Raw genomic sequence first — 16,582 nt, 5'->3', positions numbered from 1 at the left:
GCCACCCAGCCACCCAGTCAGCCACCCAGCCAGCCACCCAGCCACCCACCCAGCCAGCCAGCCAGCCACCCAGTCAGCCACCCAGCCAGCCACCCAGCCAACCAGTCACCCAGCCAGCCAGCCACCCAGCCAGCCACCCACCCAGCCAGCCAGCCAGCCAGCCAGCCAGCCACCCAGCCACCCAGCCAGCCAGCCACCCAGCCAGCCAGTTAGACATATTGTTAGCACACACACACAATACATATATATATATAGGACCATACATGAGCCAGGATCTGAGCTCATGACCTAAATGTCTGCCAGCTGCTGTGTGGATCAGCAGAGTCCAGCTGGAGAGTGGAATAGAAGGAGGAAGTGAAGAGAGAGGGAGAGGTGGAAGGGGAGGAGGAGAGGAGGACTAAAGTCTGGAGGACAGGATGAAGTAGAAGTTGTAGTACACTGTACCATGCCTATGCTCCAAACGCACTGCTCCAGGTCTCCTGTGCTCTCCTCAAACCATGGATGTTTCTCTCTGGGACAGGGGGAGGGGAAGGGGCGGGGGGAGAGAAAGAGGGAAGAGGAAGAGAAAAAAATCTGCCTCGGCTCCTTCTGTATCACGCTCCATCCTTTCTTTATTTCTGTGTTTGGTTGACAGCGTGCACAGTGTCTCTCCCTGCTCGTGGGTGAAAGGCTCCAGTGAACACACAGTGGTGTTAACACACAGTCAGCTGAATGTTTGACTGCCAGACTCATTTAAATACTGCCCTCAGCTATCTCTGTCTCCATCTATTCTCCCTCTCTCCTTCTCCTCCTTCTCTCTCTCCCTCTCTCCTCTCTCTCCATCTGTCTGTGTGTTTGTGCACGTGTGCTTGTGTGTGCACAGATGTACTTGTCTCCGACTGCCTCCGGCAGTACAGGAAGTGAGGAGAGCAGTGGAGAGTTCTTCGGTTGGCCCTCTGGAGACGACCAGCTCAGCCCTGCAGTGAGACAGGAGGACCTACCATTGATTACCTCCACAGAGAGGCCACTGAGCTGAGAAAGCACACCCGTATCAAACACCCCCCTGAAACCATTGCTCTGCTGGGTTGTTCTTGGAGAAACAAGCCTGTCCGTAACCCTGACTGTCCCAGGTGCCCTGGTTCAGAGGGACCAGGGGCAGGCAGCTCTCGATTTGTCCCAGGCTTGGAGCTCACTGAATGGGGTTGGTAATGCCTGATATGGATCTTTGCTGTCACCCCTGTGTTTTCGTAAGGCACAAAACCGTGTTGAACCGAAATTTGAACCGTGTTCCCCTTGAAATTTCAGAGAGGGAAGTTCTTTCTTCCACATTTTATTCATTTAGCAGACGCTTTTATCCAAAGCGACTTCCACAAATCACAATGCGGTTTATAGGACGTCATATAAGTAGCTGTTACAGTCTTTCTCTTCCTCTCTTTCTCTGTTTCTTTCTCTGGACAGAAAGAGGCAATGGGGTTGCTAGGCAACTCACAGAACGGGCTGCCTCCATGCTCTAACCTTCAGTGCAGAGAGAGAAAGAGACAGAAAGAGACAGACAGACAGAAAGAGAGAAAGAGAGAGACAGAGACAGAAAGAGAGAGAGACAGAAAGAGAGAGAGAGAGAGACAGACAGACAGACAGAGAGAGAGAAATCCCTCCTTACTCCTCAAGCTGCTAGATCAAAAACCCTGTTCCTTTTTCCATCTGTCTGTTTTTCACTGACACAAGTCTTCTCTGCTTTGACATGTTACGCGTTACATCCAAACTACATCGGAAAAGAGAAGTAAAGAGACATGAAAAACATCTTAGGTGTGAAGTATTTCATGCAGTTTCCCTTGCAGCATAGCTTCCTCCCATAGCTTCCTACCATCTCCAGCCTGTCACAATAAGCTAACACACTAAAGTACAGCTTCCTCTCTTTGTCTCCTTTCCTCCTCATTCACAGACATCTGGACATAGGAGGGACGTTTACTTATAAGAAATCCCTCCTCTTGCTTTTACCTGCTACAGAAGAGGAGGGGGGGGGGTGTAAACTACTGACAAACAGTCAGGGTGAGGAGAGGGAAATCACAGTTGTTTGAAATCACCATCTGACCAACTGACATACATTGGTCAGTCTGACTCACACACACACGCACACACACACACCCATACACACATACGTAGCACAAATATAACTTTTGACGGTTGCTAGGTTTCTTAATATGGCATATCTAAAATAGCATCTCCGTTCTTCTGCTCCAGAACCTGATGATGAGCTGTTCTGACGGAAGACTATCTCCTGACCACTCTGCTAACATCCCACAGCATTGCTGCCATTAGCCCAGGAAGAATGAGCTCTATGGTTGTAGAGACACACTGAGCCCGCATCCACATACAGCTGTGTGGAGGACAGAGGCACTAAGAACTGGGGTCAGATGCTGAGCGGTTAGGGCATCGGGCTACCAATCAGAAGGTTGCCGGTTCGATTACCGGCCATGACAAAATTACTTTGTGTCCTTGGGCAAGGCACTTCACCCTACCTGCCTCGGGGGGAATGTCCCTGTACTTACTGTAAGTCGCTCTGGATAAGAGCGTCTACTAAATGACTAAAAATGTAAGAACGGACGGTCTGTCTGGGTCTCGGAACATTCAGAGAATTATTGTAAATTTCTTGTTAGGGTCCACAGCATAGGTTAAACCAGCATATCTGACTGGTTTATACAAATACTAACAATACAGAGAGAGAGGTGGAGAAGGTGGGAGAGAGTGGAAGTCAGGCAGGCAGTACAGGGAGTGATTGATTTATCTGTGGATAGTGTATAGTTTCAGACATTTCCAGTCAAATAAAGCAAAGGACCAAAGTTCAAACAATCCATCCTAACCCTGTTATTCTGGCCTGGGGCCAGATTCACTCCTCTGATAGGGTTGTGTTGCTAGGGGTAGATGTCCACCTCACACACTCTGGAAGGCAAAAGTAATTACCTGGCGATGATGGCGTGAAGATATTTGTTTCTCTGACCTCTGAAAAACTAACAGAAACATGTGTCTCCAGCGACAGATTGTATTTCAGTGTTTATGAGAAACAAAATAAATGGTCTAATTCTTAAATAATGCATTGCTCTCCAGCCTATGGAAATCCTATTGACTTGAGCTTTTGAACCGGAGCGAATCTGCCGGTCCCTCGCTGCTCTTCTCTGGTCCACCCCGCGTGTCTAACTGACTCCTGAATGAACCTTTTGATAGGATGTCTGAACCCATTTGGAAAACACTCCTGCCAACATTTCCCCTTTTTCTCTGTCCTCCTTACCATCTGTGAACAGAAGATGGAGGAAATTCCGAGGACGGGTCGGCTTGGAGGAAGTGAAACTCATTGAGCCTTCCGTGGCTAGCTGGCTCGGAGAAGCATGACTGAGAGAACATGGAAAATGGATGCTGTCTCCTCTGACAAACATGGACATAGATAATCATTGACTGTCCAATGGCGGTTAGGCTCTGGAGCATCTCAATAGTTTACATCAAATAGTGCTGCTTATTCATACTGGGGCTGAAGCTGTACCAAGTAAAACATATCAATAACATGCTGAACAGGTATCATTCTAAATTCAGATGCAGCCTTCTGCTAAAAGATATACTAAACGCTGTATTGGCACATGGAATAAATGAGGGACAAGTGATTCCTATCCCAGAGTTTAACCTGAGGATTTATTGACGGAATAATTCAGTAAATGGCCTGCTAGAGAGCAGCTTCAGTCGTAGCTACTGGCCTGTGAGCTTGCTGGGGTTTGAAGTTGAGATGAAAGAAAAAGAGAGACGAATAGTATGCTCCGGTCTCTCTCTCTTCTCACATACACACACATACACAGCCTCTCTCTCTCGCTCTATCTCTCTCTCTCTGATACAAACACACACTCTCTGTTTCTCTCGCACACGCACAAGCCATCTCTCTCTTTCTTTGATCAATTAAAATCCCTGTTAGGGATCTCTTGGGTATGGCTGGATACCACAGCACACAGCATCAGAGCGTAGGAGCCTTCTCTTTTAATCTCGTTCTCTTTCCATTCCTCCCTTCCTCTCTTTTTATATCTCACCCCTGTACTCCCTACTTCAGTACTCAGTTGAGCATTCTCCTTGAAAAGGTTAAGGGATTAAGAGTTAAGTCTAGCTGCCAGTACTACACTTGAGTGTGAGGGGAGATGAAGACATCACATAGTACAATGCCATTGTGTGTGTGTGTGCGCGCGCCTATGTGTGTGTGTCAAACTGTGTCAAACATTCAAACTCTGCTCCCATCTGACAGACTCATCCATCTACACAGTTATTTGGGCCTAATTAGTTTGGATTAATGGCAAGGAGCAAAAGTTCAACCGACAGAAGGAAAGTCCGGGGGGAAAGTTCCTGGTGGTGTCTGAGTATCTGGCAGGACAGTGTGTGTCTGAGTAGCCATGTCCAATCCTGTCTCCACCATAAAGGCACAAACAAGCTCAAGGCCAGCCAGGAACAACCAAACACTCTGGAGCAACAGGAGAATGACAGTATCTAAGAGACGGTAGAAAACATAACGTATTTTATCAACATCAAGATTCTGTCCAACCACACATAAAACATGCCCCAACCCCCTTTACCCTCAACCAAAACGCCCCGGGCCATGTCATATGAATTATTAAACATTGGAGTGCTGGCACATGAAAGGATTATTCATATTGTTCTATCTAGTCTCTTTCCCTGCTACTCTACCTCTCTGTCGTGATCTGTATTCAGGCTGTCACTGGACTGGGGAGGGCTAGTTCGCCACAAACGTGACTGGCACACTGAAACATACTGCCCCACAGTGGAGCCTCTGTTCGCCTGGTCCCCTGCTGGGTTGCCAGTAGGTGACACACACACACACAAACCAGACTACTGTGGATGTGCGCGTGAACCAGTCTACCTGTGAGAGGGGAAAATAGCTTGAGGGACAGTTATAGAGATCCGAAGTGTCAAAGTGGTATTTTTGTCACATGTACCAAATAGCATAACATCATCAAGACAGTGAAATTCTTAGTACCTGGCAAGCGAAAGAGTAAAGAAAAACAGAAACGTGTGATAAAAGCAATTCTCACACTTAAATAATTTATAACATAAGATACAAAAAAAACATGTGGTGTCAACCACTAGTTCAAAATGCTCACACCATAAAAAGCCCTTTTTTAGCACAGAATTTTTATTTGCCTTGTAATTCCCCCCAGGGTGTTGAGGTTTTCTGTTCTGCATACCTGGGTCCATTTAATGCTTTGAAGCATGCCAGAGCAAAACTCTGTACACAGTTCAATGCCTCAATAAATAATGCATCGGAAACATCCTTTTCGATTGAGGGTGCATTTCCTCAAAACTTTGAAGAGGAGCTCCCCCTAGTGTCAGAAGATGAGCATAACCGTGACAACACAGATAAAAGAAGGCCTACAAGAACGAACTCTGACATCTTTGTGCCACTGGTCTGTCAACGGGGTCTGCTTCCATCCACTGTAAGGACTGTGGTCAGAAATGGCGTAAAAGAATGGTGGCTTGAAAATGTTGATAGATTATAGACATTTTGGCGTAACCTACCACGTAATGTTCCATGTTACGGGATATACACAATATTTGTCTGACATTTGAGTGGGCCTATTGTAGATTTAAATTTGAGACATAAGGTTATCAGTGTCGAACTGGGTCCATAGCCTGGGCATCAGATATTAAAATCAATGCCAAATGGCATCTCTCCCATGGTTAACCCACAACAGAACAGCAAAAGAGTCTCTTTGATCTCAGTAACAGATAACAGACGAACTCAGTAAGGATAGGTTATGGGATAGGTTAAGGTTATTAAGTATCCCACACTGTTGTTTAGATTATTTTACAAAACACGGGATGAATTTCAGTGAGCATAATAATATAAAAATCACCAAGTGGTTATACTGTATAAGGACAACACTTTTGTATTCTATTAAGACCATGTCACACTTAATTCCCCTTATCCCCTTATCTCATACTTTTTTCTTATTATCTAGTTGGTGTCAATTCTGAGGGTCTGTAATACGTGACAAAGGATGCTTCACCACGCGGTCAAATTCCTCCCGCACAGACGTCACTCCGATGTTAGCTTACAAATAATTGGTAAATTCGGAGCAGAACCCGCCCATATTGACACGTGACATACCAGCCGTATAAATACGGTAAGATCCGCGCCGTCGGCGCAGCCCAAGCTTTTTTGAGGGAAAATGTATCGTCTCGGCTCACAGTCTTTCTCCAGGATCGCTTTCAACTCCTTTTTGTCCACAGTGCCACGGGAAGATTTACATTTTATTAGACAATACAATAAAAACTGGTCTTGTATTGGCTGATTTTTGCACATTTGGTAATTAACTGCACGAAAATGCCGAGGTCAAAGAAGAGGAGTACCCGGGGTAAGCCAAACCGCTAGCAGCTGGTTGTTTTGGCGTGTCATTTGACAGCCTAGAACTCTAGGAGTTGTAGTTCTATAAATGTGACGTTTGTTTTGAGTTCAACAACCAGTAAAAGCAAACAGAACTACAAAACGCAGTGCGTCATGGCCTATACATTTTTTTTTTCTCAAGACTAGTAGCTAGCAGATAGCAAGCTAGGTAGTAGATTGTTGAGACAAAGGACTGTGGTCTTATAATATCTAGCAAGAACAGTCGTGTATGCTATACTGTAGTTTATAACCAACTACATGGCGACACTGATAAGAAATAAGACGTTGGAAAGACGTCCTGTCCAGTCTAGCCGGCTAAGTCTTGCAAGAAAAACATGTCACTTCCAGCCAACTAAGAGAATCGATTAATGTTAAGCAACCCACTTTATCACAAACAAGACTGTTTCACCTGATATAATATTAACTTGCCAACAGTGAAGGGTCAGTTGGGGACACACTGCGAAATGTGCCACATGGTTGAAAGGTTGACCGCCAACCTCAAACAGTGCTTATATAACTGTCTCGTTTATGGCTAGCTACCAAGTCTACCAAAGGGTGAATTATAACCATTGTTTTAGAGTCGGGCTGTCAATCGCCATTGATTGTAGTTCACTAGCTACTTATTTTTTTGCAAGCTACTGGCATTTCCTTGTATTTGCCTGGTAAATATTATGGGCGGTGGCAGGTCGGAGATAGTCATTGGAGTTCTAGGAAACCAGTCGTGCCGCTATCAGTGGCGTTGACCAGGGCAACGTGATACGGAAATAAAAGAGAAAAACGTGTAAAACACGTCCCCACGTCACCTACTGTATGACGATGGTACGAGGAACTGTTGTATGTTCAAATAAAATAAAACGAAACGGTTGTATAAAAAAAGAAAAACATTTGTTTCCGGTGTGCTAGACTTGTAATCTTTTTAGCAATAACAAACTATTATTTTTATACGGCAAGTATATTTTGTAAGTATGTCTCGGGACCGTAGTCTTTTACGTATGTTTTACATAGTCATAAGAATAATAGGGTGTCCATTAATTTGACAGAAAATGGCTTTGATTAACTACACACTCAAAACTAGAGTTTGGAGTTCACGAATTTGTCCGGGCTACATGACGGAATGACAGAAGATGCAGACTTGTTATTTTGTGTGGCAAGTAGTCTGACCTGTACATTTGAATTGACTATTATGTTATTGAAGAAACGTGAACAAATTGTATGTGTGTGTGTGTTCCAGGGGGACAGCATGGTGCTGTGCAGTCTTCCAGTGATGAGGATGCCTCCATTGAGACCCTCAGCCACTGCAGCACCTGCAGCGACATCATGAGCGGAGGGGACGAAGGTGGGGGAGCGTGCGTGCGAACGTGTGCTTGTCGCTAGGCAGGAAAGAACAAGGCGACAGGCTTATCTTTTAAGATGTCAATATTTAATGAATGGCACTCGTGCTTAAGTGACCCTCCTCTAAGCTCAAAGTCTAAATGTAAGAAAATGTATAATTGGTAAAAGGCAAATCCCCAAACATGCATGGTGTTTTGAGTGGAAGAAAGGGTAGGCTCTGTGCAGAACGGTCTCTCACCCTGTGCTGTCTCCCTGGTGCTGTCAGGGGGGGAGGCGGGGGACTACAGCGCCCAGGAGGATTTCCAGTACAAGCTGAAGGGTTTCATCGACAGCACAGTGGACAAGAGGTCAGTAGGGGTTCGTCTCTCACAGGGGACGCTACTCCCATCTGCCTGCTCACCTCCCCTGGTTCACTGGCAGCCAGATCACTGTCAGCCTGCTGAACCAGATATCTTACACACACACACATACACACACACACACACATCTACACACACACACACGTGCACACACACTTTCCATGCAATGTTTTCTCTGCTGTGTAATGGATACTAGGAGAAGAATCTAAACATATCACCTGGCTGAACATTATCCTCCTTAACGACCACAGCTCTCTCACATCGTCAGACTTGATGTTGTTATAAATTGCTTTATGACTTGCATGTATTGAATCCCTTGTTTGGTATATGAATTGTCCACACTCCTGTCCTTCAGTGCCAAGACCAGACAGGGAGCCCTGGATGGGCTGAAGACCGCCATGGCAACCAGGCTCCTGTACGAGTTCATTCTGGAGCGCAGGATGACCGTCACAGACAGCATCGAACGCTGCCTCAAGAAAGGTAACGAGACCCCCATCCTCCCTCCATCAGAGATACATCATGGCCGACTCATCACACCCCGCCCCCCTGACTCTGGGGGTGTTCAGTGGTCTCATGCTGACTCCTCCCCCTCCTCCCTCTGTTCCAGGTAAGGGGGAGGAGCAGCGAGCGGCCGCCTCCCTTGCCTGCCTGCTCTGCATCCAGCTGGGCTCTGGCATCGAGAGTGAGGAGGTGTTGAAGAGCCTCAAGCCCATCTTCAAGAACATTCTGTCCGACGGAGCAGCCAACATCCAGGCCAGACAAGCTGTGAGTGGCTGGGGGACACAATCTTCCTCTCAGGGCTGTCAGAGTGAGTTATTACTGACTTTGTTCTTTTCCACGAAAGGTTGCTACAAGTTTGGGCCTGTGCACTCTAGTTGCAGAAGATGATATCCTGGTGAGTCTTGTGATCATGTGGATGCCTTTTAGTTGGAATGCGTTTACTACATTACACCACACTTTTGGCAGCATCTGTACACTCTTCTGGGAAGGCCTCCCGTTAGAAGGTACACTGTGAACCTCCCCAGTCACACAGCGTAACCCCCCCCTAGCCAGCATCAACATGCTCCTCCCCTCCTCCAGAGCCCTCCCCCTGACCCTGTGCCTCCCGCAGGATGTTTACGTCACCATGCAGGGCTTTGAGAGCCTGTTCACCCGCTCCTACGTGAGGGAGGATGGCAGCAGGCCGGCCCTGAACCCCCAGACCTCCCTCCTCCACACCAACGCCCTGCTCTCCTGGGGACTGCTCCTCACCATCTGCTCCGCCAGCCAGATCAAAGACATCATACACAAGTAGGTGCTCCACTCGGATCACCACCGGCAGGGTGTTTCTGTCGTCATCTATTTTTAGTCTGTACTCACTGTAAGTCGCTCTGGATAAGAGCGTCTGCTAAATGACTAAATGTAATGTCAAATGTAGTTGAGTCATTACCACGCCTTTAGTAAATAAGTGCATTAGTCGGTGCGTGAGTGGGGTGTACCTGTGTTTTGTTGATGGTGCTAGTTGGAAGGGAGTGGTTTTGACTGTGTGTTGGGTTGGTCAGACACCTGCCCAAACTGCCCCGGCTGCTGGAGAGCGAGGATGTCAACATGAGGATCGCTGCTGGAGAGACCATCGCCCTGCTGTTTGAGCTGGCCAGAGACATGGACCCTGTACGTCTGACTGACACACACACACACACACACACACACACACAGAGGACTTGGCCTTGTAGCTGTAGAGATAAGTTGATTTGTACTTGATTGTGTGTGTGTGTGTGTGTGTTCCTCAGGAGTTTGAGAGTGACCAATGGGAGCCTTTGTGTGTGAAGCTGGGTGCCCTGGCAACGGACTGCAACAAGCACCGTGCCAAGACTGACAAGAGGAAGCAGAGGTCTGTGTTCCGGGACGTTCTCAAGGCTGTGGAGGTGAGACGGAACCTCAGCTGGTCAGAGACCAGTGGAACACTTACTTGACATCTTACTTTACTCTTCAGAACGTTTTTGTAACTGACCCCACCCTCCTCCTCTCACCCGGTGTGTTCTGAAGGAAGGAACGTTCCAGACTGAGACCATCCGGTTTGGGACGGAGCGCATGACCATCGACAGCTGGGTCAGGAAGAGAACCTACGACGCTTTCAGGGAGTTTGTTGGCTCAGGCATGAACTACCACCTCCAGGTGAGCAACACGACCACAACACGACCACAACACGACCACAACACGACCACAACACGACCACAACACGACCACAACACGACCACAACACGACCACAACACGACCACAACACGACCACAACACGACCACAACACGACCACAGCTTCATCCTGACACAGGCTGCCACTAGCTTCAACAACCAAGACTTAACACAGCACAATAACAGACCCCAAACTACCATTCACACAGCTTGGATGTGAGCATAGAATCACAGAACATTCTTCTCGTGATTCATGCTGTTATTGTAACTCTTAATGGTTGGATGATTCTGTCTGGTCTTCCGACTGTGATGGTCACGCTCTACTGTGCGTCCTGTTTTCCAGGCTAATGAGTTCATCCGTGATGTGTTTGAGCTGGGGCCTCCTATGCTTGTGGACCAGGCCACTCTGAAGGCCATGAAGATCTCCCGCTTTGAGAGGGTAGGGTGTCCTTCACTGATGACACGCTCACCTGACTGTCCATCACTGGGACAGATTCAGGCTGTATGATCATTGTGTTTATTTTTGAGACGAGATATAGGTAGACTTCTATGCCGCTTGCAATGAGCCAGCAGTAAATCCCTCTCTATGTACCTGGATGATTGAACCTGGCTTAATTTTGACTTGTTTCTCCTCCAGCATCTCTACAACGCCGCGGCGTTCAAGGCTCGCACCAAGGCCAGGAGCAAGTTCAGGGACAAGAGGTCCGATGTTGGAGAGTTCTAGAGTTCCATAAAAATTCCCACTTGTTGTCGGTTCCCTTGGTAATAAACATCTAGTTTTTGAATTGTATGGACCCACTTGGCTTTTTAAAAACATTTGTGTAAATATTGGTGATCATGTTTTTGCTTCCTGAATACATAATTTATCCCTTTGATATTATAATATAGTTTCAATGTTGTAACAGTGATAGTCAACTTGACTGTCAACATTGTTGTGATGGTATAGTAGTTAGCAATTGTGTAACGTAACTGTTGTGACAGTTTCACACCAATAAATCATGCTGATATATAAGTTGCACTAACACTAGTTGACCATTCGAGGTTATCCTCGGACCCTCTGTTTTGTCTGTCATTTTGTTACAGTAAGAAACTTGATGAGAAAATCTAATAAATATGAACTCTTCTGAACTATGATGTTGGACTCTTGAACTTGTCTGCAGCATGTGGATGTTACTGGAGAGCTGTGTTATTGACCTGCAGGTCATATGTACGACCAGACAAGTGGACAATTTTAAGCTGTAAGCTACGGCATATACGCCACAGTGTCCAAATTGTTCGGTTTGGTAGACATGCCTCAAATGAAATGTAATGCAGTGTAAACATTGTTCCAGGTGCACAGCCTTGTGTGTTTATTCAGGGGATGAGAAGAGGAAGCAGTTGTGCAGAAGAAGAGCTTTCTAATTAGCATACTGGCTGGTGTTTCCCATGAGGACTGACTCCATGGCTTCCTTTTAATAGAGCAGTGAAACACATGCAGCAGCCGTGAACTCTTGGTTAACACGACCTCCTGGTCCCTCCCAGGGGCCGTGACCGCGCTCACCCCGTATCCTCTGTCCTCAATCTCAAGCCCTCTGGAAGGCAGGTCTTTGTCTGCTGAGGAAGGAACCGTAGCCGCGCCGAACTGATGCTTTGTCCGTACGACAATTTACGCAACGTCCTACCGTGAGTTTTATTTAGTGGGAGGTTTTTGTGGTCTCGTTTCGTAATCTGTTCGCTCTGTCTAGGGCCAAAACTAGCACAGATAAATAGATCATCCTGAAAATGAGGGCACAGGTACACACACAAGCTCTCACTCGCAAACACACACACACACACTGATTGCACAAACTGCACTGAACAGTATAGATTTGAGGAAAAATACCGGATACATCTGTTGGCACTGTGATCAGAATCTAATAAACACAGCCACCACAGCTCTGCACAGCTGAAACCTTTAACGTGTGAATTCCACCATGCGTGTGTGTGTGACAGGGAGGAGGAGGAGAGGGAGAGATGGAAGGCGAGAAAGAGAGGTCCTGTCCGAGGCCAATGGCATGCAGTAAGAGCCCTGGGCTGTCACTTCCTTCTCTCAGGGAGGAAGTGAAGGACACAGCTGTGTGACACATTAATGTGGAGTGACAGGCAGACACACAGGCCTGCACTGTGGGCACTGCCCAACCAGAGAACCTACGGTTACCATAGAAATAGAACTCATTGAACTTAGCTCTTCTGACACAACCATGCATCATCGTTGATGTTGCCAAGGTGAAAAAAAAAACAGTAAGTTCCTATTGATTTGAGCAGGGGTGTTTGTTTTGTGAGTCCTGTGTCTGTCAGCTTGTCTCTCCAAGGGTGTGATAAAGCAGGCCAGCTGAGGCCTTGATAGTCCACATGCCTCCAGGGCCATGGGAACTAACCCAATAGCCCTGCCCTTTTAAAGTAGCCCTGTCTGGAGAGGGCTAGGATTTGTACAGGATAAACCTCCTAGCAACATACAGCCAGTACATACAAAAGTTTATCGTTTACAACCTTTCAAAACAGGGGGGGGTCCAGCCTAGCTACTGGTGTGTGTAAAAAATCAAATAAAATGGACAAACGGTAAAAGTATCATATAAAACGACGGTTGTGTTGTTGATGGCAGTCTCTCGGCTATCAGTGTAATCACTGGACTCCAAGATGGCCGCCTCCATCATGTGTCTGGGGGAGTGATACGACCTAATGAGCTGTGACCTGATATCTGTCATTGCATCTGGAGATATGATGAGCCACCAGCCCAGTGTGGGAGGACAGGCTCAGCCACCAGACCTGCCGTTTCTCATCAAAAGTGGAACTATTTGAGTGTTTTCACACATCCAGTTAATTCTCTTATTTTCCTCTTCTTCTCCTCCACTTTCTCCTGCCCCCCTCTCCACTTCTACTCTTGTCCTCTCCTCCTCCTCCCTCTCCTGTCCTCTCCTCCCCAGCTCCGCGTCAGAGCTCCCAGATCTCAGTCTCCCCAGCAGAGAGAGTGACCGGAGGTACTTCAGAAGACAAGCCCACACCGGGTGGATCCAGAACTCTATTTTAGGATGCACAACGCTGGTGGTATCGAGGGGTGTTCTCCGAGTACAGCAGCGTGTAATACGTTTTCCTCTGCAGCGCGGGTTACTCACCCAGTGTGGGATAACCAGAGATGTGTCTGCAGGTAACCGTGTGGAGGAGAGTGGGCAAACCTTCCCTCCGCCCTCCCGTCCTTCCTCGCCCCCCAGACCTTTGCTCACCCTTCTCCTGGTGGTGACCCTGCTCACGAGTCTCGCTCTGTCTGCCTACGCTGTCTACCTCATGGGTACAGTAACGCAGTCTCATTTACATGCATGTTGTTCAATTGTTTGGACCTACATTTACATTTAGTCATTTAGCGGACGCTCTTATCCAGAGCGACTTACAGTTAGTACAGGGACATTCTCCCCGAGGCAAGGGGGGTGAAGTGCCCAAGGACACAACGTCATTTTTGCACGGCTGGGAATCGAACCAACAACCTTCGGATTAATAGCCCGACTCCCTAACCGCTCAGCCATCTGACCTAGTACACAGTGTAGCGTATACTTCTCCTCCATCAGAATCAGAAGAATCAGAATCAGAATCAGAATGGGATTTATTCGCCATGAAAGTTTGCACAGACAAGGAATTTGCTTTGGCAGGAAGGTGCATACAATAAACATATAGGGACCTCAAATTTAAATATGTGGACTATCTATACTAAGGGTACATAAACTAGCAGTACTAAGTGGAATTAGAATTAAATAAAATATACAATAAAATAAAATACTATAAGTTGCATCCATCCGTCCGTCAGGTTGTCCATCGATCGGTCCATAATTAGCTGGGTGTTCCTCTTGCTCCTGCAGTGGAGATGACCTCCAGGCTGGCAGAGCTGGCTGGCGGGCCAGTGGAGGTCCAGTGGAGGTCCTCCCAACACTGGAAGAACCTGCTGCAGCAGTACCTGGACCACCGCCAGGGTCAAAGTTCATAGAGGGGGGGGGGGGGGGGGGGGGGGGAACGCTCTGGGAAAGATGATGAACATCTAAATCCTCATTGATCGAAGAAAAGCTTCTGACTGGAGAACCTGTATTCAGCAGAGCCATTTGAGCTTAATAGGGTCAGTTACATATGTAAGATTAGAGCATCAACATGCAGCCCGTCTCCTCCTCTTCTAATGAAGCCTGCTGGGAGCAGACAGTAGAGGGAGGCTGGAAGAGAGACAGAACGGCTGAACGGTTCAATGGAGGAGAAAAAAAAAGAGTAAAAAAAAAGAGCTTTGTTGGAAAGAAAGACGCAGACAGCTCAATTATGAGCTTTGTGAAACTGTGGAGTTTCAGTGAATGTGGAGCCTGTATGTGTATTGACAGTGCTACAATGCTAACTCTGCAAGAGCAACCCTTTTTTAATGTTTGATATAATAACAGCCATTTACAGTAAACCTGGATGGGTTACTGTGATTAAAGTTATACGTTTTTCTAAGCAGGAAATAAATGTGTCAAACCATGCACAAAATGCTTGTCTTGTAATGGCAAATCAGCATGCAGTTCTCTTTTCAACAAGCAGGTGGCAGATACCCACCACTAACTGAAGCCTTATGGAATACCAAGAGCTTGTTTCATGTAAATGCAATGACATAATCAGTGACCTTACACATACATGTGTTGAGTCCACACTGACGTCCCTGAGACAGGTACAAACACACTCTAGTCCCCGTGTAGAGATTGTCTTTGAAAGGCCAAACTGCCTCATGTGTCTCTCTATAACTCACGTAAAAAGCGTTTTTTATACAATTGTTTTCTTTTGTTCTATTTCATTCTTCCAAGCAGTGCTTCTTTAAGAGAAAATGGATGAAAATATCTCATACAGACAAACCTTGAGGGTTCAACACAAAATAGAACAATAAAATATCTAATGGATTCTGTGGGTCATGTGCTCCCCTTGAGCTGAGGTCCATATCCATACATCAGCGGCAGTAAAGCTGGCACCATATGGAATGTGGTTCTGGACCTGAAATAGAGTCAAGTGGTCCACATTTGTCATGCTGGGCACAGATGCACATTGTAGCTCCCACGCTGGGTGACTCACATGCAGTGAACATACATGCCCAGCTCACACAAACACACACGCCCATGAGTGTGCATGCACGTATCAACACCTACATCCACACACCCGCATACAAACGACTCTGCTTTCAGAATCTCACCCTCTCTCCCTCTGAAGTACTTCTCTCTATCTTTCCTTCTTTCTACCACCATCCCCCTCTTTCCTTCTCTGCTCCTCCCTCTCCTGTCCTCCTCCTCATCTCCTCCACCCACCTTCCCCCGCCCTCTTTCCTGCAGCCTCTTCCTCCCCTCCCCTCCCCCACCACCCCCACCCCTCCCCCACCCCCACCCCCCCCCCGCCCCCACCCTCTTGACGGGAGCCTCTTCCTCCCCTCCCCACCCCCCCCTCCCCATCCCCCCCGCCCCCACCCTCTTGACGGGAGCCTCTTCCTCCCCTCCCCACCCCCCCCTCCCCATCCCCCCCGCCCCCACCCTCTTGACGGGAGCCTCTTCCTCCCCTCCCCACCCCCCCCTCCCCATCCCCCCCCGCCCCCACTCTCTTGACGGGAGCCGGTGACACACACGGCCCCCTGCTGGGGCTGACAACTGTGGGCTGGAGGCTGCCAGATATGGAGGGAGAGGAACGGGGAGAGAGAGAGAGAGAGAGAGAGAGACACCTGTCTGGGGCTGAGCAGCATCAGACACCAGCCAAACATCCCACACTGAGAAGGAGTATGTGTGTGTGTGTGTTAATCTGTGTGTTCGTGTTTGTGTGTGTGTTCGTGTGTGTGTTTGTGTGTGTGTGTGTTCGTGTGTGTTTGTGTGTGTGTGTGTTAATCTGTGTGCTCGTGTGTGTGTCAGGCAAGGGAGAGCTAAGAGCCAAAGCCTCAGTAGGTGCATGCCTTTATCTCCTTTTTAGAAAACATTGACTCTGAGCCAGAAACACAGATACACAGAAGCACATGCCTGCCTGTCTGACAGGAGGGGGGGCAGGAACAGAGCCAAACCCAGTCTTTACCCATCCCTCCCTTCATCTCTCCACCCCTACTTGTCTTCCTTCTCCTCCCTCTCTCTCTCTCTCTCTCTCTCTCTCTCTCTCTCTCTCTCTCTCTCTCTCTCTCTCTCTCTCTCTCTCTCTCTCTCTCTCTCTCTTTCACTGCTTCACTTCCAAGACCAACAACTTCATCTGAACGTGCAGTGTGTTGGTAAGGAACTTTGTAAAAGTGTGTTGTCATGCATGTTCATGTTCATAGGTTTGTGTGCATACGC

General features: G+C 47.5%; 1 protein-coding gene across 1 annotated transcript; it reads left to right on the top strand.

The window, feature by feature from the left end:
* Nucleotides 1-6,181: 6,181 nt before the first annotated feature.
* On the top strand, nucleotides 6,182-11,405 carry ifrd1 (interferon-related developmental regulator 1). The gene is made up of 12 exons (XM_067254319.1): nucleotides 6,182-6,380; nucleotides 7,641-7,745; nucleotides 8,007-8,088; nucleotides 8,456-8,580; nucleotides 8,708-8,865; nucleotides 8,945-8,995; nucleotides 9,212-9,390; nucleotides 9,642-9,750; nucleotides 9,870-10,004; nucleotides 10,126-10,254; nucleotides 10,615-10,710; nucleotides 10,909-11,405. Exons 1-12 carry the CDS (start codon nucleotides 6,350-6,352, stop codon nucleotides 10,993-10,995), a joined length of 1,287 nt encoding a protein of 428 aa, XP_067110420.1. The 5' UTR covers nucleotides 6,182-6,349; the 3' UTR covers nucleotides 10,996-11,405.
* Nucleotides 11,406-16,582: the final 5,177 nt, after the last annotated feature.

Source organism: Osmerus mordax, chromosome 17, assembly GCF_038355195.1.
Source record: "Osmerus mordax isolate fOsmMor3 chromosome 17, fOsmMor3.pri, whole genome shotgun sequence".
Lineage (NCBI taxonomy): Eukaryota > Metazoa > Chordata > Actinopteri > Osmeriformes > Osmeridae > Osmerus > Osmerus mordax.
This window is presented reverse-complemented; position numbering and strand designations above follow the sequence as displayed.